This window comes from Heterocephalus glaber, unplaced genomic scaffold (genome assembly GCF_053883595.1).
Source record: "Heterocephalus glaber isolate CG9 unplaced genomic scaffold, H.glaber_assembly_v1.0 deba00001058, whole genome shotgun sequence".
Lineage (NCBI taxonomy): Eukaryota > Metazoa > Chordata > Mammalia > Rodentia > Bathyergidae > Heterocephalus > Heterocephalus glaber.
Window position 1 is genome coordinate 3,438,557 of NW_028258184.1, and position 22,131 is coordinate 3,460,687.

Genomic DNA, 22,131 nt, shown 5'->3' on the forward strand with positions numbered 1-22,131 from the left:
TGGGATAAGTGTTGTAGAAATGAGTCAGAGGTGATGAGAGTGGGCAAACTGCCCAGAACAGGTAAAGGTTAAGAGGAGACAAGGTTTTAACCCATAACTTTGTTCATCAGTATTTCTCTTAGATTCTTGGGATCCTCAAGCTAATGTAGAATACTGTACTTGAACTCAAGCCTAGTGGGTTAGCCCCTTTAGGGTTAGAGGCCGGGGTTAGACGGGTTGTTCATTTAAGAATTTGGATGAACTCAATTTAGTCCAAGTATCCTGGGGTCTTTTAGCATTTATATGCCAAGCACTATAAATTTATTTATATATATCCTTATTTCTAACTACCACCATATGATACCATTATTTTCCCCATTTTATACAGTAGGTGGTTGTGTTTTAGAGAGTTTAATTTCCTCAGTGTTGTATAGCTAATAGGATAAAACCAAGTAGTTAAGTTCAGAACCTGCCTTTTTAAGCTACTACTCTGTCTAGCATTCCAGTAGAAGTATGACTAACATAGGCCACACCATCTGAAATTTTCTAATCATGTTAAGGAAAAAAATGAATTTAATTTTAATATGTATTTGTATATCTTTGTTATCGCTGAGACACAATACCTGACACCTGCAAATTAAAGGAGGTAAAGTTTATTTTGGCTCACAGTTTGTAGAGCTCTGTTTCAGTCTATAGTTAGCTGGCTCTAATCCAGGACAGCATGGCAGAATAGAAATAGCTCATGGCCTGTCAGTCAGGAAGCAGAGGGAGAGGGAGGGAGGGAGACCCTTCCAGGCCGCACTCCCAGTGACCTGCCTCTTCCAACCAGGCTTCACCTCCCAACATCACATTTAGCTATAAACTCACCAGTAGACTAATCTACGATGAGTGTCACATCCCTGTGATCCAATCACAAAGTCCCACCTATGAGCTTATGAGGCTTTAGGGCTACATCTAGATATAAAACACAGCAGTGTAGCTTAATATATCTAAAATAGCACTTTATCCTATACTCGTGAAAAAAATTAATCTGACTTTATGCTGAATTTGAAATCTAATATGTATTAGCACATCTCAGTTTGCTTTGTTTGTTTGTTTTTTGGTACCAGAGATCGAACTCAGGACCTCACGCTTGCCAGATAGGCACCGTGCCACTGAGGTATATCCCTGGCCCAGCACATCTCAGTTGGGACTAGCCCCATTTCAAGGGCTCAGTAGCTACGTGTGGCTAGTGACTATGAAATTACACGGTACAGGAGCTCTACACCCTTAGACCTGAGGCTGTAGTCTGAAGCTTCAGAAGAGGGAAGGTGCCTTTTGTCTGTGACTAATATGTGTGAATGTTAGGGCAGTGGAGAGCCTAACTATCCACTGTTTCTCTGATGCTTCCAGCCCCGGAGAGGGAGTTATTTTACAGCTGCTCCCCTTGAAATTACATATGCCAGAACTAAATCAAATATCTAGGTTGATTAGAGAGTAACTGTTAGTAGCAAAAAAGAATTACCAGCGTTCCTTTACATAATTGTCTCACCACAGTACTGTACATTTATGAAAGTCTTTACCATTTATAGAATGACATTTTATATGAGCTTTCTTATTTGATTCTTATGGTAAACTGGTAAGGCATTATCCAGTTTTACAGATGATGACTAGTTTTTGCAGAAGGATTTAGGTGATTTGCTTCAGTTTACATTTAATAAAGGTGAGCCCCAAGACTTATTTCTTACCCTCTGGTCTATCTTTCTGCTGTGCCAATCAGCTTTGCCTTATGTTTAGCAAAATATATAATGAATTGTGACCATTTACCACCCTCAGAAGCCAGTATGTTGCCTCTTCCCAGAAATGCGTCCCTTAAACTTCTGTGTACAGCAGTGCCTATACTCCATTTCTTGCTCTCAGTTACTGTTCATGTGACTGTTTATGTTGCCTGAGAAAGAATCCTAAACTGACCTCTCTGTTTTGTTTTCACACTGCTGTTTTATTTGGAACTATATTCCACGGGATCAAATCATCATACAAGCATGTAACTAGTCATGTTAAATTAAGGAAGTGGTAGGTTGTCCCCGCCCCCATCTGCCCCATTCTTTGGTCCAAGAAACTTTTTTTTTTTTTTGGTACCACAGGTCGAACTCAGGACCTTGCGCTTGCAAGGCACGTGGCAGAACCACTGAGCTAAATCCCCAGCCCTAACTCTTTAACTTTTTAGGAATTGCATGTTGTTGAGCTTATGTTTATTTTCCTAAAATGTTTTCTGAAATTAGGCATTACAGTACATGCAAAGCCCCCTCCCTGAATGTTTTAAATGAGGAATTTACATATGAAATTTTTGTGGTTTGTTTGTTTGTTTGTTTTTGGGTACCAAAGTTCTTTATTTGAAGCAATTGAACTTAAGTAGATGTTCTAGTACTGAAATTTTTGTTTTGTTTTTGATTGCTTGATCAAAGGTTTTTCTAGTTGTAACAGTTACTGGCAGGGAGATTTACATTTTCATACCGGATCTGCATTTTTTTTTTTTTTGTTTTGGTACCGGGGATTGAACTCAGGACCTTGCACTTGTGAGGCAGGCAGCAGCACCACTGAGCTAAATCCCTGGCCCTGGATCAGCATATTAAGAATCTCAGATGTCAGCATACAGATTTGAGCTTAATCTTTTCAACTTTGGGGAGCCACATGATTAGAATGACATTTTAAGCAGAGTAAGGTAGAGGGCAGTTAATCTCACATGTCTGGGATCTAATTAGTTTAGATTAACAGTAACTCTAGAGGCTAAATAGCCTACCTCCAAAAGAGCTCAGTGATATAAAAAGACATCGTGACTCTTCAAAGCATGTGGGTAACTAATGACATTGAAGTGAAGCTGTTAAGTCACAGGACTGACCACGTCCCAAGGTGGCAGCACTATGTGATCATTGCCAGCCATGCAGACCATCCATTACATTCATTGTAGCACAGTTGTCCTTTGCATTCTTCAATTGCTAACACAGTGTGATTTATTAACTAAATGTTTTTTTATTAATAAATTTTATTTTATCCCTCCCCCCCAACCCCCTCTCCTCCCTTTAAATGTTGGTTTATAAAATTTTTTTACGGTGCTAGCAATAGAACCCTTGCACCTGGTAGGCAAACATTCTACTACTGAGGCACATCCCAGCCCAATGTTCTGTTTATAAGAAATCATGTTAGAACACATTTGTCTCCATGATTCCAATATTTATGTGCCTTCCGCAGTCTACTTAATCATCAGGACATTTAAGGGAATGCATTTAAGGTAAAATCTCAAGAAGTACCTGAGTTAGTCCCACAGTTTTGATTTTTTTTTCACATCTGTTGACCTAAGAGAAAAAAACAACAAAACAAGAGTGATTCTCAAAAGAATAATATTTATTTGGTAACAGCTTTGCAATGGGAACTGCAGAGCATTGCAGTGGAGATATACATGCCAGAGTAAATTGGATATATTCAAAAAAGTTAAGAGAGAAGTTTTGAAAGACAAAATTGAGGGTTACATCAGATACTTTAAAACAAAAATCCATGATGACAGTGAATAATAGGAGTGGTGTCAGGCCAAGGTTGAACGGCCAGTTGCTGGCTCCTTGTAAGGACTTTTTGTGTAACATTTCAATGACCTCTACATAAGCTTGTGATTTTCAGGGAGTATTTTGTGACAGCTACTATAAGGCAATCATGTATAACACTCTTGCCTTCATAACCTCCTGATTTTATTTACATGTTTTGGTAAGTTGACACAAGGAGCTCTGATTGGATCCTGACAACTTTAATATTTCTTTCATACCTCTTAAGTGATCATAATAATAATTACAGCTTTTACATAGTGCTTCCTTTTCTTGATTTAGAGGATTAAATGAGATCCCATATATAAAGTGCACTTAATAAATGGTAGTTGTTCTTGTAGTAATCATCATTTTAACTAATAGGCATGGCGACCAATGGTCCAGAGTCATGGAGGCTAACTAGGAGATTGTGTAGTGTCAGGAGACTGAACCAGAAAGGAAGCTCTAGGGCCGGGGATTTAGCTCAGTGGCTCTGCTACCTGCCTCCAAAGCACAGGGTCCCAAGTTCAATCCCTGGTACCAAAAAAAGAGAGGAAGATCTAGGGCTGGGAGTGTAGCTCAGTGATGGAGTGTGTGCCCAAGTTCCTGGATTTAATCCTCAGCGTCCCTCCCCCCAAGAAAAAGGAAGGACTAAATGTACAAGACACCAAGGGAAGGATTGATGGGATTTAGGAGTTGATCAGATTAGATTCTGAGTAAGTGGATGTTTGTCATTGGAATACCTTGAGTTTGAGCTAGTCATCTCAGCAGGCAGTTGGAAATACCAGATTGAAATTTAGTAGAAAAGTCAGACTGTAGATAAGCAGCTGTAGTCACAGAAATTAGAAAAACTGTTTTTTTATATTATTGTGGGTTTTTTGTACCTGCTCTAGTCATTTTTATTTATTAGAGGTAATTATATTACAAAGTAGAGGAAGTATTGAGTGACTTACCTGTATTTAAGTCTAAGTTCTGCCTCTTAGTAACTGGATGACCTTGGACAAGTTTTCTTCAGTCCTCTTATAAAAAGACATGATAGTAGCACCTCTTTCAAAGCATACTGGTAAGAGATAATTAATACTGTATATGCTTAAACTAGAGCCTAGCATACAGTAAGGCTCAATAAATGTGAGCTGTTTCTATTATTATTATTGTATCATTATTATTGCTGTCTGTACTATTAGAAATGCTTGAGTCTTTTATAAATTTCATATTTATCTTTTAGATACTGTGCTAAAAACTAGAATGAAACAGTTGCCTGCAGCAACAGTTCGCCTCCTTTCAAGTTCCCAGATAATCACTTCTGTGGTCAGTGCTTTCAAAGAACTGGTTGAAAACTTCTTGGATGCTGGTGCCACAAGCATAGATGTGAAACTGGTGAGTGTCCTTGGGAAGCCAGATGTCCTTAAAGCAAAAAGGGCCTGACAGATGTTTTCTTCTTTCTTCTAGTAACTTTCTTTTCTTTCTGTGTACTAGTAAGTCATTCTTAGGACATTAGACTTTTTGTCTTAATAGCAAATTCTTAAAAACTAAATTTTAATTTAAGTCGACAGTTTGGTAACACTAAAGGACATTGTAAGAAGAACACGTGCTTTAGGACTTTATCACTTAGAATATCAATGTATTTTGTGGTATTTGCTCTTAATTATTTGTATTTACTTTTTTTATGTATTCCTTTTTGTACTGTAGTTTTCCTATGTCGTTTCAGAACTACTCAAAGTTTTCAAATTTTTAAGTGCTGAGTATTAAATCGTGCATTAATATTGTCTTACTGCACTCATTACGATTTATTGCAATTAATTTGCATATCCATTTCCACTGTTACAAATTGTAAGCTCATAGGGGTAAGGTCTATATTTTATTTATTTGTGCATCCTTCGTTCTTGGCCAGTACCTAGTAAATGGTAGGAAAGTGTTTGACTGAATGTAAGAATACATGTACACTTATTAAAATCTAATTATCATTTTGGTTATGTGTCACTTGTCTGTAATCCCAGCACTCTAGGAGGCAGAGGCAGGAGAATCACAAGTTCAAGCCCAGCCTGGGCAATTTACTGAGGCCCTGCCTCAAAATAAAATAAAATAAAGAATTGGGGCTGTAGTTCAGTGTGAAGGCCCTGGGTTCAGTCACCAATACCACAAAAACCAAAACAATCTAATTATCAGGTGTTTACATTATTTGTGATATTATGTGATTGGGCCTTATGCTGATAGTATTTTTGTAGGAAAGGGATCTAACCTTTTCCTATCAGTTTAGATTCTATGATATAGCTATAAAATAAGCCACTTATAAAAACTGTATGTTAACAACTAGTAAATACCCATTTTGCAAATCATTTAGTGTTCTGAAAAATTGTTCCAGGTCACGTAATTATTAAATAGTGGAGCTGAGATTAGACTCTGTCTTTGTGACTTGAATACCCTTCAAAATCTTTTCTGTATGGCAGTGGGTTTTACAATGTATAGGTGCAGCAGATTAATTTACAGGTTAGACATCTTCCAGGCTCCATCGTAAAACTTCACATTTTAGGTGAGGCTTGAAAATTTGCATTTCTGATGTGTTTCTAGTTGATGCTGAACGCGTTATACTGGGGAACACACTTTGAGAGCTGCTCTTCTATACCATATCAAACCTGGGTTGTGTTTTTAAGTAATGTAAGGTTTATAAACATGAGAAAAAAATGTATTGAGTTAAATCTGAAGAAAGACAATTTTTCTTAGATGTTTCATATAATCAGTTCAGTGTGGTTTGAGTACAGTTGATAATTTAGAGTATTATGTCATTGTATTGGTCAGACTTCACTTAAGAATCTTAGGCAGACAAACATCTTGTTCTTTTTTCATTTTTACTTTTGTTGTTTTATTTCTTTTTTGGGGGGGCCGGGTACTGGGGATTGAACTCGGGACCTTGTGCTTGCGAGGCAGGCAGTGGAACTACTGAGCTAAATCCCTGGCCCTGTTGTTTTATTTCTTAAAATGTATGTCTTATTTTTAAACATCTCTGGAAGGAAAATAATTTAGAATAATGTTAACAAGCCAACCTAAATACTCTGTGAAAGTATATTAAACATAAACTTTGCTATGTATTTTAGTCTTTTAATGTATCTATGTTGTAGAATTTTAAACAATTCAAGGTGGGCCTGGTGGCAGAAGCCTGTAATCCCAATACTATGGAAGGCTGAGACAGGAAATCAAAAGTTCAAGCCCAGTCTGGGCCACTTAGTGAGACCTTGTTGCAAAATAAAAAATTTTAAAAGGACTGGGCATATAGGTGGGTGTGAAATCTGGAGTTTAATCTCCTAAACCACGTACATAAACAGTTCAGCTGGGCTACTTTACATGATAAGATCTGTTTCATAAGGAGTTTGTACAACGTATGTTGTCATAATTAAATGTGTTGATAGTATTTTAAAAATTCAGAAAGATCTGTTATTTTACTCACATGTCTGTAGTTTTTATCTATGTACAAGATTTGTATTTCTCTTTTTTCCTATAAAATGAAACAGGCTGTTCCCCATATGTGAACTTAATTTTACTTTAAGAATCGAGGGGCTAAATCTTATGTTCTACCTCCATAATCCCTTGTGTATATAATTTATCTTAAAATATACATATACAGTATTATGTAATTCTAGGTTATTGGAAAGATGTGATGTTTTATAATACAAAGTGAACATAATGCTAGGAAGATTTTTTTTTTCTCCATCGTAATTGTACCTGTGGCCATACACAAAACTTTGTGGAGTCAGAAGTTGGCTATCAAGTTTAGAATATTGTATTCCTAGAAAGTGTGATCATTATGGAAATTTAGATTTTGTTATTGTGTATGTATAATTTAGAATTAGGATGTATAAGTAAGATATAATTCGAGTCTGTTTTCTTAATTTTCAAATTAAAAACTTGCTGAGTTTGCCAAATTAGGTGTGTTATTCTCCGCAGTTTTCTGTTTGGTGATATTTGAAAGAAATTTAGAAAGTTATAGGCTAGACTTGAACTTGGCGATCCTCCTGCCTCGTCCTCTCAGAGTTGTGGGATTGTGGGCATGCACCACCATGCCCAGCTAATGTAAAAGCTTTTATGAAAACAAGGGAGAAAGTATTAAAAATCAGGTTGAATAATGATGATTGCTGTAGTCTTAGTGGGTAGAAGAGGCACTGTTTGCTAGTGCTGGGTTGTTGTTTTATTTTATTTGAGGGATTATATATATACAAAAAGATGTGTGTGTATGCACTCATGTGAGCGTGTGTATGTCAGAAGAATTGGTAGTGAAACAACTAAAAGAACCTGTTCAGATCAGACTGACTTCCTTATTTTCACCTGAGTCCAAAGAAAACCAGGAACTTGCTCATTGTACCTTGACTAGGAATTCATGGAGCTAAAGGGATTTGAATTCTGATTTCCATCATATAATCCTTCAATAAAGGTAAATAGGTGAGCAAAGTGTTTCATTTGTGTTTCTGTTTCTGTGATCATAGTTTACTGTTTTTATATAGTAAAAGCATTTCTGGCTTTATACAGGAGAACTATGGGTTTGATAACATTGAGGTCCGAGACAGCGGTGAAGGTATCAAGGCTGTGGACACCCCGGTGATGGCTGTGAAATACTACACTTCCAAAATAAATAGTCATGAGGCTCTTGGCAACTTGAGAGCCTCTGGTTTTCGTGGGGAAGCACTGGGGTCAATTTGTTGTATAGCTGAGGTAAGGTAATTTATATTGTTTTTTTAGTGATTGCATCATTACAGAATATTAGAGTTAAAAGTAATCCAGTATTTGGTAAAGTATGTTTTCAAATTTTAAAAAATTTATGGTACAATATACTTATAAAATTTGCACCAGATTTACACCATTTTCGGGTGTACAATTGAGTACATTCACATTTTATACCCTTAAGAACAGTGTACATCTTCAGAACTTTTTCATCATTCCAAACTAAAACCCTTTAAGCAGTAGCTTCCCCGTCCCTTCCACTTCATCTCATCCCTGTAATCACTGTTCTACTTTTCGTCTCTTTGAATCTTCTGTTGGAAGTGTGTCATGTAAGTAGAATCATACAGTATTTGTCCTTTTGGGTCTGGCCTGTGTCTGGCCTTGCAGAATGTCTTTAAGTTTTGTGCATGTTGTAATGCTATCAGAATTTCATTCCTTTAGGTATTGGTTTGTTTGTTTGTTTTATTTTTTCAGTACTTAGGATTGAACCTAGGGTCTTTGGATTGAGCAGCATTCCCACCCTCCTTAAAAATTTTTTTGAGACAGGGTGTCACTAGTTTGCTAAGTTGCCTGGGCTGGGCTGGAAATTGGCAATCCTCCTGCTTCGGCCTCCTAAGGTGTTTGTATTACAAGTGTGTGTCACCATGCCTGGCTTTTTTAATGGCCAAATAGTATGACATGTATAGATATACCACATTTTGTTTATCCACTATCTGTTTTTGTTGGTAGACACTTGGAGTACTTCTTCCTTTTGGCTCTGTGAATAAGGTTGCTGTGAACATGGATATATAAATATCTCTTCCAATCCTTGAGTTCACCTTTTGGTTATATACCCAGAAGTGGACTTGCTATGTCACATGGTAATTCTATCTCTAGTTTTTTGAGGATCAGCAGCATTTATTTTGCAGGGTAGAAAAGAATATAGTTTAGTGACCCATTGGATTGGGAAAAAGATGAATTTAGAAACATAAACATTTAACTGGAGCACTTCTCAGCCTTTACTGAAGCATAATTTGTGAGTCTCTAAGGATAGAAGTTTATCGTAGGTACATTTCCCTATACCTGCTTAATCATATTACTGGTTTTGTTCTGTGGGATAGAATCTGGAAATCCCACTCTGGTCAGTACACATAATGAGGCTGAGATCTAGAAACATGACTTGACTTGTCCTAAACCATAGATATTTCGGTCAGATTGGATCCAGAACTTTACACTTCTGACTGCTGCTAGTTAGGTGTTTGTAATGTGTATCAACCATCTACTAAAGTGCCTGACACACTCAGTTTGTTTAGATTTTTGTTTTTGTTTTTGTTTTTTGAGACAGAGTCTCGCTCTATAATTCAGGCTGGCCTTGAACCAGCCATGTAGCCCAGGCTGGTCTCAAACTCATGGTGATCCTCCTGCCTCAGCCTCCCCAGACGTGACAGTATCACAGTCATGTGCCACCACACCAGAGTCAGTCTCAGTTGTTTTATAGCAATTATACTACACTACCTCTGCCTCACATTTTATAACTAGTTTGTGCCAAAGCCCACCTACAAGCTCAGTTTCTTCATTTTCATTTATCTCCACTGTGTTTGAGTACGTAACTTTACGCGTTTCTTTGTGCTATACTCTTACGCTGTGGGTGTAGGGATTGTTTTGTGGTGTGACAGTATCTGTGGGTAATAGGAAATTGTGAGGGTCTCCTTAGTTAATAAAGTTTGCCCAGTGGTCATGTACTACTTCATTTGTGCTGAGGCTGAAAGACCCTGTATAGGTGGTAATGTCAAGTGCAGTAAAGTGATAGTGTTTTATACCTCTTGTCTAGAAAAAGTGGCGTGGGTGAGAGATATTGTTGCTAGCTCCTGTTCTGGTGTTTGAACATCCATTTAGTATCCTGATAGTTTCAGCACTGGTATGTTCTCCAGACCCACTGTGGCCTTCCTTTGTCTTTCTGCCCTTAAAGTGGTAGCAGAGTGCAGGTTTTCTCCCGTTTTATAGGTAGGATCTTAGCTAGGACCTTAGGGCTTTGTAAGGGATTGTCCTAAGTAGGCGAGAAACATTGCAGGTGTGGTGTGGTTCAAGTGGGAGATTCTGCTGCTGAAGCATGGAGAACTGGGCCCTTGCTTGTCAGCATCCCGGTAGTCAGACTCATTAAAGGAGGAAACGCACTTTTAGAGCCTCTCCCAGGATCCGACACACCATGTGCTTCTCTGTCTTACTCAGCACTTGCTCTATAGTACCCTGAGCCTTCAGGTGGGTTTTGGAGGCCTGGAGGGTACAAGTGGGCATTGCCTGTCATTCTTCTAGAGAGTGTGTGGGAACCTACACCCCAAATCTTACACAAAAAGTCTGTTTTTAAAATGACGTGGGATTTGTACCAGGGAACGTCTGAACCTCCCAGTAGTAGCAGTACTGTTGTTTGAATGCTCATTGGCCGTTTTAGAACACAGATACGGTATATGAATTTTTTAGCCATTGTCCAAACTGGAAGATAGCCTTTAAGGCTTATTTTGGTATTATTTTGGTCAGAAAAGATGCAATTTCGTATGTACAAGATGTATATAACCTTCCAGAGCTGAAATTGGTTATAATCAGCTTGGCCTGCTAGGTGGCAGCAGCATACTTAGTCTTTATGAATGTTTTACAGGAAACATGACAAATCCTCACTGTAGTTCTGATTTTACATGGCAGTTTTATGTTTCTCCATGGTTACGATCTTGTTTATTTGTTTACATAGGCCCATTTGATAATCCACATTTGTCATTTTGTCCTTTTTTTGAGGCATTCAAGTGGATTTGAGTACAAATAGTATAATATTATTCATCAGAATTTCAAAAGAATTGTCAAAAGTATCACAATAATAGAAAACCATAAACTTCACGAGCAGTTAAAGTTTACAGTGTACACATTATAGTGCCAAGTATTTGTTTACCCTTAAAAATATTAGCAGACCATTTTATGGAATCCCCCATCTTGCAGATCTTTGGGAAACCACATATAATCTGCCTGTGTTTGAGTGTGAGCACAGGAACACACCCATGTGCAACACAATGGAGGTAGGTCTGTGTAGTCATTCCGCGCAGGATCAGACCATTATCGGGACCCAGCAGCTTCTCTCGTGTCTCCTCCCTGTCAGTACTCCTAGAGATAAGCCCCCTTCTGGCCTCCATCAACACAGACTAGTTCTGCCTGTTAAACTTGATACTTGATATATAAATGTACTATTGATTACCTGGTTCAAAATACCTAATGTAGAGAATTTAAGAGGGAAAAGGTTCATTTTGCCTCCCAGTTTCAAAGGTTTCAGTCCATGGTCGGCTGGCTCCAAGGCAGAAACGATGGCAGAGGAAATCTCCCTCAAGGTAGCCAGGAAGCAGAGTGAGAGGAAAAGAGCCAGAGAGAAAAGAAGGGCTGGGAACTAGAGTGTTCCCTTTTAGGTCATGCCTCCTGTACCTGCTTCCTCTTCACTACGCCCGCCCTCCGCCCTCCGAGCAGCGCTCCTGCTGTGAGCTCATCTGTAATGAGTATAGTAATGTTAGTGCCCTCATGATCTCATCGACTTCCCAAAACCCACCTCTGAACACATGAGCCTTTGGGGACACAGTTTTCATCTAAGCCATTGCATAGCATATATTATTTTGTCACAAGAGTTTTTGACGGTGATTTATGTTTGTATCTAAAAGCTAGTGGTGGCACACAGCTGTAATCTCAGCACTCTGGGAGGTTGAGGGAGGAGGACTGCAAGTTTGAGCACAGCCCGGGCAATTTAGTGACTTAGTGAGACCCTGCCTCAAAATAAAAAGGGCCGGAAATGTAGCTTAGTGTGAAGGCCCTGGATTCCATCCCCAGTGTTGTAAACAGAAGAAAAAAAGAAAAAAGGAGGGTTAGAGCTGGAAAGGCCCCTGGTAGTAGTAATGGACCTTGGTAACTGTTCAGATTCCCCACTAGAGGGCCAGGGCTGCTGAGAGTGTTGGTGACTGAAAGCTTATAGGTGACTTTTCCCTCACTTCAGTTGGAGAGAGCTGCCTGGCCCGGCCATGCAGGGCCGCCCACATCCAAAGACTGCTTGACATGGGGTTGTTAAGGCCCAGCCCCAGTTCAGGGTGGTTCTGCTCTGCCCCACAGTGCTCATTCCGGAGCACTCGCCAGTGAGTTCCTGCTCACTCCTCTGTGTCTCAGAGTCCACTTCTGGTCTCAGCCTCTCTACTGTGAAAATCTCTTCACATTACTTACTGGTGAGGAAACTGGGGCCTCGTGAAGCCAAATGCAAAACCTTCTTTCCCCACCTTGAAAACAGTCTCTAGTAATGATCCAGCTGTATCTTATTGTCTGCTGTCTGCAGCCTGCTGTGCTAGCTTATTTCAGAGGAACTATGCACAGTGAAATCATGGAATATGAACATTGTGACCTATTCAGGGACAGTGTGTCCATGGCAAACCAAAAATTCAGTTTCAATTTCATTTCCCTCAGTACTGAGTTTTTCACGGTATGTCACTTTCTTATTAGCATGGTTAAACAGTTTAAAAGTTTAAAAATACCTTCATCTTAAAATAATAAATATTCCCAGGCTTGCATTGATAATTTCAGACAATGTAAGTTGTCAGAGTCAAATTAAATGTGGAAATACTCTGAATAGTATTTCAAAAATACAGAAAGTAATATGTTTGTCTACATTTACATTTTACATTTAAAAAATAATTGTGTGCTGCATAAGGACCACTCAGTCAACAGTGAATTAGACCTATGGCTGTCGTCCTGTAAGTTTATAATGGAGGTGAAAAACTCATATCACCTAGTAACACTGAAACCGTTGGTGTACAGTGCACTACTCGGTTGTGTTAATGCTGGTGTACACAAACCAGCACTGACAGTCATGAAAGTGTAACACAGTGAATTATATATGGTGCATAGTACCTAAGAATGGTAGTGAGGGCCCGGGGATGTAGCTCAGTGGTGCCGCCGCCGCCCGCCGCCTGCCTCACAAAGGCAAGGTCCTGAGTTCGATCCCCAGTTCCAAAAAAAAAGAATGGTGATGAATGGCTGTTACTGGGTTATATAGTCATTGTTAGTACGTTCTAGTGTACTCCTATTTAATTAAAAGAATAGTTTACTATAAAGCACTATGCTGTGTTACCCAGGCAATGGCCCCATGTATCTTGTGTTCACCTTGTTTCTTGATTGTATCATGTAGGTGGGTATAAGTGCACCCACTGGTGTTTGCGTAATGATGATGTTGCAAGACCCTGTCTCAAAAAAACCTAGAAGGTAGTGAAAATTCTGTTTTGGTCTTCTGATAAAAATTTTATAAAGACTATATAGTATGTGTTGTTCCATCACATAATAAGCTGCATATAATAATGGACTTCCTTTTTAAGATGATATTATAAACATACTGTAAATTATACATTCCTTCCAAAGAAACATTTAAGAAACTTATTTAAGCTTGCAGAACTGGATTTATTTATTTTTTATTTCACTTTTTATTGTTTATTGGTACTTTTTAGGTATACATCATGATCACACTCATTATTGGGAGAACTGGGTTTAAATGGAGGTTAAGTTGTACCTTTGTTTTAGGAGGAAGGTAGGACTGGTTTTTTTTTTATTAAAATGAGAACAAACTGAATGTCGGAATCCGGAGCCTAGTCCTAAATATCATGTTTGAATAAGAGTGTTGGCCAGATGTATGAAATAAGACTTATTTAGAGAGTCATTTTCTTCCCATCTATAAAGTGAGGATGATGATTTGAGGAACAAGTAAAATAATGCATACCGAGGAGTCTTGAATAGTGTTATGTACCATGCAGGTGAAAATTGTTTCTGCTTTGGCCTTGAATGTGAAAAGCAGTGGGCTGCTGTGTCACGCAGGTGATGAAATGATGAGTCTCGTTTATTCCCTTGTCAGCAAGGGTGTTTCATCTCAGTGTGCAAAGGTTACGCATATGTCTCCACATTTTTGGGAAATAGTTTCTGAAACTTTATAACCATAGGTATATTCCTTCTAATTTTTATCAGAGGTCTTCATTTTGCAGCATAAGTCCATTTTTCCCTTAGAATTGGAAGTTACCCTCCGTCTTCTGTGTATGACTCATACTGTATTTGTTGATTCATTCATCCTACATTTTTTAAAGTTATTACCATGTGGATAATATTCTGACCTGTTAATTATACAGAATTTTGTGATAACACAGAATCTATAGGCTTGTTACTGTTTTATATCACGTTAAACCTCCATGACGTAGGGGAGCAGAATGAGAAGCTTACTTACTGTGTTGTGAAGACGGGAACTGGGACTCCCTTATTTGTGGCCCACATAGTTGTAAAGGGCAAAGGGATGTCTCTGGCAGCATTCTGATGTTTCTGGGCCAAACAAATAACTGACTCCTTTTCCTCAGTGTAGTGTGCCTTTGCTGTCCTTTAGAGACAGTAGTAGACCTTTAGTCAGAAGAAGCATGGAAAGTTTTGAAGTTGTTTGGGATATTATGGTTCCTACGTGCAGCCTCCTCAAAAGCAATACACAACTCTGTTGAAAATAGTAGAGCCAGGGCCAGGATTTTCCTGTTACCAGTCTCCCTGTAATAGGGTAGCTAGAACTAAGTTCTAAAGTCAGAGTACTCATATTAGTGTTTATCTGTGGGTAGGCAGGCATACTCAACACAGAGAAGAGAGACATTTCATTCAGGCAAAAGCCTATATTTCACTCAGTCATAAAGGCCATTAATCTGCATTTTCAGATTCCTGTTTCTGTGCCATTCTTCATCTAAAAATCCGCGCAGGGCTGGGGGTGTAGCTCAGTGCTCGAGCACTTGCCAGCATGTGCCAAGCCCTGGGTTTGATTCCCAGCACCGCAAAACATTACAAAAGTCAGCCTTCCTATTGCCCCAAAAGGCTTTTTTGTAATTACCTTCAATAAATTTTTGTCAAGATTTTTGCCTGATTCCTGAGTTTTAAAATTTACTTTCTAACTCAAAATTGAGGAAAACTGCTCTTCTGAAGTTTAAATGCCTTTATATAATTTTGTATTAGTACTCTAATTCCTTCAGTTTAGCTTTTATTAACTGACTAGCTAATATAACCCATAATAAGGTCCTTTGAAGACTTCTAAAACTTCTCCTTTTCAATACTGTTTTTCTTTAAAAAAAAAATTCTCTTGGCATCACTGGATTTACTCACTCACACAGTTTCTCAAATGTCTCTTCTAGGAATCACCAGTAATAGTTTTTAACATTTGAGATTCTCCTGATGATGGAGTTACTGCACCTTCACATGCAAGCTGCTGCACAGTTAATGCATTCTAAACCCATGTCTGGTCCTAAAAAAGGTTTCCTGTCCAGGATATAGGTTATTCTTTTTTGAGGGAGGGTACTAGTGATTGAATCCAGGGCCTTTGCACTGATGTACATACATCCCCAGCCCCTCCCCCCCTTTTTGAGACAAGGCTTTGCTGAGTTGCCCAGGGTGGGCTCCTAAGTTGGGACCTTGCTGGCCCAGTCTCCCAGAGTGCTGGGATTATAGGCATGCCCGGTCCTCTTTCACTTTTTTAGCCCTTCAGTTTATTCACGCACTCTGGAATAAATTTACTACCCGTTAGTATGTTTTAAAAGGATGCATAAGTTACTACCTTACAGAATGCTTTTAAGTGGTTAAAGAAAAATCTCATGTAACCTTATGAAATAAGAGATCATCTTCATCTTATCGTCACTCCCCCAAAGATGATAGTGTAATCTTTCATTTGGACCATGCAGAAGCCACTGGCAGAGTTAGTGCCGGAACTAAGAGTTCCAGGGCTGCCTTGCTCAGTGACACCGACTTGAGGTCAGGTGCCCAGCTCTTTAGAGAATAGAAATAAAATTCACTTGACCTTGGAATTTTGGAGAAGCACTTGATTAAATGTAGAATTGTTTTAAAGGGACAGTTGTGGAATAATTAAACCTCAGGAAAGAGAGTATCTAGTCATTTCTGTCTTCTTTGTTTTGGATTATACTTTATTAGAAGAAATCATTAATGGATACATTACAGTTGGGTTGTAGCAGGGAGATTAAGATTAGTTACCAGGAAAATATTTTGAATTACACAGCTCTCAAGCCACGGAATTAATTTTGGAAGAGGTAGAACGGTCACAGAGTACACAGAAGTTCACAACTTTTAGATACAGCTTTTTTCCCAGTGCCCTTAATAAGGTTTCTATGGACTTCACTCTCAGACTGCGACAGGCTCTGCTAGCACATTGGGCTAGAAAAGTCATATTTTGGGGGTGGTTCTGGTATTCTTACTGAGTGCCCACATGTTCCACAGGGCCATATGGCCCCCAGTGAATCTGCTTGGTGAGGACAGAGTGGCAGAACTGGCAAATGTAGATGAAAGTGAACCTGTGAGTTCCATCAGTAGAGGAAGATCTTTGTGGTTTCTAAATTATGTAGACATATTTAGGATATTCAGCTCTGCTGAGTCCAAGGATAACGAAGAAAGATTACACTCAAGTCTGGTCGCTCTTGCTTACTATGTGTGGCTCCCTTCTTCCCAGTCCCCTTTGCTGTCCTTGAGCCAGCATCCCCACTCCCACTCCTGGTCTCGTGGCACAGGTGTGATTTACTATTCTTACACTTCCTGCTAATCTTGCAAGCACGAGGGAGCTCAAATGAGTACACATGCTCTTAAATTTGTATGGCTAACATCTGAGGAAATAGTTTCTTTCTTTTTAAAATCTTTGCGGTATTTGGGGATTGAACTCAGGGTCTTTGCATCGAGCTGCACCCTCAGCCCTTTTTATTTTTGAGACAGAGTCTCAGTAAATTGTAATGTTGCCTGGGCGGGACTGGAACTTGTGATCCTTTTGCATCAGCCACCTAGACTGCTGGGATTATAGGCATGTGCTACTATACTCAGCGAGGAAATAGTTGCATAGTGAATGAATTTCTCCCTTTTATTAATGCTCAAGTTTTTCTTTTAACTAATAAAAAATTTGCACTTAATGAGTTTAAAATTTGGGTTTAAGAAAAATGTGTCCGTAAAGATATATTTGTATATTTTTAACTTTCTGATCCATAAACGTTAAATACAAAAATGCAGCTTTACACAAGTTGTAACAGGGGACAGAATGATCAGTTTACCTAAGGATTATTCTTTTGTCCACAATTTATGGAAATCTGTTAAAAAACATTCCTTGGGCCGGGGATTTAGCTCAGTGGTTCCGGTGCCTGCCTCGAAAGCGCAAGGTCCCAAGTTCGATCCCCGGTACCAAAAAAAAAAAAAAAAAAAAAAGCAAACAAAACAGATTCCTTAAATGCAGATGAAATGTTTGCTTTTACATATGTGAATCATATATACACCCCAATCACCATTTCACATATATTGGTTTGTTTTTGTGTGTTTGAATTAAAATACTGAAAAATCAATAATTTGCAACAACAAAATATATAAGCTTCTCTACTTATTAGGTAACTCTTAAGAAATATTTCAAGAGAAGTAGTCATAAGAATTATCAAGTAAAATGTTTTTAATATTAAGTAAATTATGTTATAATGACCAGTATTTCAAAATCTAATTTAGTAGTGAACCTGTTGCAATGTCTAAAATGATAATTGTATACTAGAGAATTTTTTATTTCCAGGTTTTAATTACAACAAGGACAGCTGCTGATAATTTTAGCACCCAGTATGTTTTAGATGACAGTGGCCACATAGTTTCTCAAAAACCTTCACATCTTGGTCAAGGTAAGAGGGTAGCTTTATAGCATTCTTTACCTTTCTGTCTAGTTTGTTAAAAAATGGTATTATCCTCTGAATTGAGATGTATTGTTTTGGACCTGATAAAAATCTAGTTAAAGTGAATGTTCAACCTTTAGTTAAGAACCTCTCAAATACTCAAGAGGAGTTATGTTGGGGACTGTGCACAACGCTGTATTAGTCTGTGCAAAAACTATCAGAGCATTTATTTTCCTGTTGCTGGGTTGCCAGTGTCATCTTTAAATATGAAGGACAGTATTCTATTGAAACACCTAAAACATCATGGAGTTTTGACAGTGATAATAAAACCACAGTATTAAGGTGATATGATTATGTAAAAATTTAAAATATATTTCTTTATGGAAAATTTCAACATACATAAGTCATAACAGATAGTATATGCATGGCTATTTAAACAATTAACAACTTCTTGACAAGAACCTTTTTTCTAATACCCTAACATATCTTCTTTCTCTGTATTATTTTGAGGAGAATAAGTATATTAATTCTATTCCTACTTACGGTGTAATTCTTTTTTTTTTTCATACTGGGGATCAACTCAGGCCTTCCGCTTGTGAGGCAGGCAGTGTACAGTGTAATTCTTAAGTTGTCTTACATGTAATTTTCTTACATTTTATATAAATTCATATTTAATTTTGTTTCCTCATTATAATTTATCAAAGTCCTTTATTTTTCCTATGGTTTCTTCCAGTTTAAGCATTAAATTATTAGATTTATTTTTTTTGCAAATACTCTGTCTTCATTGAAATATATTTTCTGATGTATCTTAATTCTTATGTCAAATTTGCTCACTATCTTATTTTATAAAACCTCAGCATAGTTACAATTAGGGACTATGTTCCCTAAAAAGAAATACTAGTTTTTTTCCTCATTTATTCTGATAATGAAAATGAGTTCAAGTCTAGTGTGATGTATAATAATAAAATATAACACATTTTAATTAAAATCGAGTATAATTCTTCTTTACTATATGTTGAACAGTGGGACAAAGAGGCTTAAAAAAAATGATTCCTCTCAGGAAATGCTCTGACCCTGGGTCTTAGGAGTTCAAATTAGGAAACCATTAGGAGTAGCTATCTAGTAGAGTACTTTGAAGTAATCTCCTTACCTTATAAAACTAAAGTAGTTTATATTTTTTATATCTTAGTAGTAACCAGTCTAATCTGCATGGCCAGTGGCTCTGCATCACTCATACTTCTTATGCTTTTCTGTATTCGTCTCCATGGGAACTATGAAATAACAATCCTTTAAATATGGACTCCATCTGATCTTTGCCCTTTTGCTGGTTGATTTTTCTTCCCCTGCTGACCTCAGTTTTTCTACTTTTAGTAAGACTGGGTATGCATAGTAAGGAATTTTTATAGTCAGTAAATGAACCTTATTTTCTTAGCCTGTTCTTGTATCTTAAGAAATAAACATAATTGGAAGGTAAATAGCTACAAAGCCGGTGAGTGCCTTTCATAATTCACTTTTTCACCTAATTACACTTGATTGGTTAGGAACAACAAAAAGTCCTTAATTCAAATTGTTCTAGATGGCTTATAAAAATCCACAAACACTTTCCAAAGCCTTTTATGTTTACATTGCTTAGTGCTAGTGGTTTTGGAGTGATTGAATCATAGACTCCACATTTACCCCTGTCATTAGCTTCCATTTAAATGTTTTCTGTGTAAGATAAAACTACAGTTCAGCTATCCTAAGATTATACCTGTGCATTTAGGGTTCTTTTGGATTAATTTCTGCTGTGGTGTGAGCATCCTTGCTTAGCACTTACTCTTCATATAGTCTGATCGGATGACACTTAGAGATAACATAACGGTAGGTGCAGGCACAACTTACAACAGAATCTTATTAGACATTGGAAAACTTCCCTTTAAAAACATTTAAAGATGTTTTAAAAATAACTTATGAGAAGCTGCATTTCTGTTTTTCTGGGTATGGGTATCTTTTTATGGATTATGCCATTTAAAGTAGTTTATGTGTTTAACAAAATTCCATTCTAATTGGCTTTACCTTCTATCCACTTGTTTTAAAGCACTGTACCTGATTTTTGAACTAACCAGAAATACAGAAATGTCTCTAGCTTTTAAATTCTTTTACTAAGAATGCTGACTAAATTATTTTAGTCATACTTTTTCTATCATCACTTCTATTTCCTTTAACCTTAACCAATAGTAAGCGTCTAATTTGATTTACCCTCCTAGATGCCTCCCCTCCCCTCAGTTCTTCTGCCTTGGGAATTTCTCAGACATCAGAAGTAGTGTGATCAGGATGTTCCTTTTCCAACCATATTATTAGAGTAGAGTATCATGTTCTATACGAATGCCTACTATAATATGATTGTGCATGTATTGAAAGATCTTTTTATCTTAATTGAAGAGTGGAACTTCGTATAGTTTAAGAATACTTTCTGATATACAGGCGTCCACACATTTACATTAGAGTATAAATAGTTGCCTTTATGAGTGACATAACATAGGGTTGTGTAAAAATATAACAGGGAGCTTATTACAGGAATGCAGTTTAATCCGGTGTTTGAAGAATGTGCTAAAGTTAGAGAGCTGAGCAGTTCTCTTGTAAAATATGATAGTGTACTGTGGCCTTCTCCCTATTGGCTAGTATTGCTTGATATTTTGAGGGATACAAATTTCATTTGGAATCAGAAAAGTCTTTTCCATCAGTAAGTTTTATGCAGAGATGTAATTTGCATCTTATTAGTAATTCTTAATTTACTCTGAGAATATTTTTAGGGCTTAGATAATATGGTCTTTGGATATAACATATTTAAAAATCAAGAAGTTTTTTCCACTTTTATAAGCACATTTCTATTTTGTCCCATTGATTTCTGCTCACCTGCCTTTTTCTATCTGTTCCTAGCTACAGTAGATGACATTAGACTAGTGAGGAGCCCTCTAGGATGAGTAAATGAATAATGACAAAAAAAATGAGGCCACTAAATGCCTAGAGGGAGGTTAGCAAGTTTTTTTAGAAAATAGGGTACTTGAGTTTAAAGATAATGGGTAAAAAGGCATGGGAGTGTAACTTCCCAGTGAGAAGAATGATGTATGTAGAAGGATTGTCAGGGCATCCATGGGGCACAAGTCTGTAATCCCAGGGGTCTGGGTGCTGAGGCAGGAAGATGGGAAGTTCAAGGCCAGCGTAGACTATGTAGTGAGACCCTGCCTCAGAAAACAAAAAGGACAAAGGAGAAGGGAGAGCAAGAGGGGGAAGGGGGAGGAGGAGCTGTGGAATGTGGTGGCGGAAGCCTAATCCTAGCCACTTTGGAAGGCTGAGTCAGGAGGATTGCAAGTTGGAAGCCATCCTGGCAACTTAGCAAGACTTCAGACTCAAAAATAAAAAGGGTTGGGGATATAGCTCAGTGGTAGGGCACCCCAGTACCAAGAGAAGAGGAGGAGACCATTGCTCCATTGCTCTCTTTGTAGCAATGAAACACTTTATAACTTAAAAATTTTGTATTTTTCTTTAAACTTGTTGAAGTGCAATGTCACAGACAAATTTAAATGAACTAAGTTCAAGAGAGTTCTAGGTGGTGAAAGTGACTGGCAGTAATTTGTATCCGTGGGAATATTAACCGAATTAGGAGGCATAGGATGGACAAAGAAGCAAGTCTGCTTCCGTAAAGGATCTTGTATGACAGTGCAGTAAACTAGCTGAACTTTGAATAGTCTCATGTGGACTCTTGTGGACTACTGTAGTCTCATGTGGACATACACATGGATATGAGATTCCCAGACACTGAGCTAATTCACCCGACTCACCAATCTCATCAGGACTTTGCTGAGTAAGCCTTGAAGAATAAAGTTGGGGCTGAGCTAGTAAAGAAAGATCTTAAAAGCTGCAAGGACCTGAGTTCAATCCCCGGTAACCAAAAAAAACCACAACATCATCACCAAAAAAAAGAAAGATCTTAAAGCTTTGCTGGAGCAAGAGGACTGATTCTATCCTTAAGACGTTGGAGATTCAAGGTGAACTGGAACTAAATAAAGGGGCAACTCAGCTCCCAACCCAAACTTCATAATTAGATTGGAGAAGCATGCTCTTCACTTGCTCGAGGAGGAGACAAGAACTTCCTTTGGAGAAAATATGATCTCTTTAGTATCTATTCTTCTGTATACAATATCTGGCAAAAATAAAACTTT

General features: G+C 37.9%; 1 protein-coding gene across 6 annotated transcripts in view; it reads left to right on the forward strand.

Annotated features, from left to right (window-relative positions):
* The window catches only part of LOC147828525 (PMS1 protein homolog 1-like), a 22,082-nt gene extending 4,124 nt beyond the window's left edge, over positions 1 to 17,958 (forward strand). For all 6 annotated transcript variants that reach the window (XM_087209648.1, XM_087209649.1, XM_087209646.1 and 3 more), the window contains 3 exons: positions 4,756 to 4,907; positions 8,049 to 8,231; positions 17,836 to 17,958. In XM_087209648.1, coding sequence (XP_087065774.1) covers positions 4,776 to 4,907; positions 8,049 to 8,231; positions 17,836 to 17,958 — 438 coding nt within the window. In that variant the 5' untranslated portion in view covers positions 4,756 to 4,775. The remainder of the gene's footprint in view (positions 1 to 4,755; positions 4,908 to 8,048; positions 8,232 to 17,835) is intronic.
* Positions 17,959 to 22,131: the final 4,173 nt, after the last annotated feature.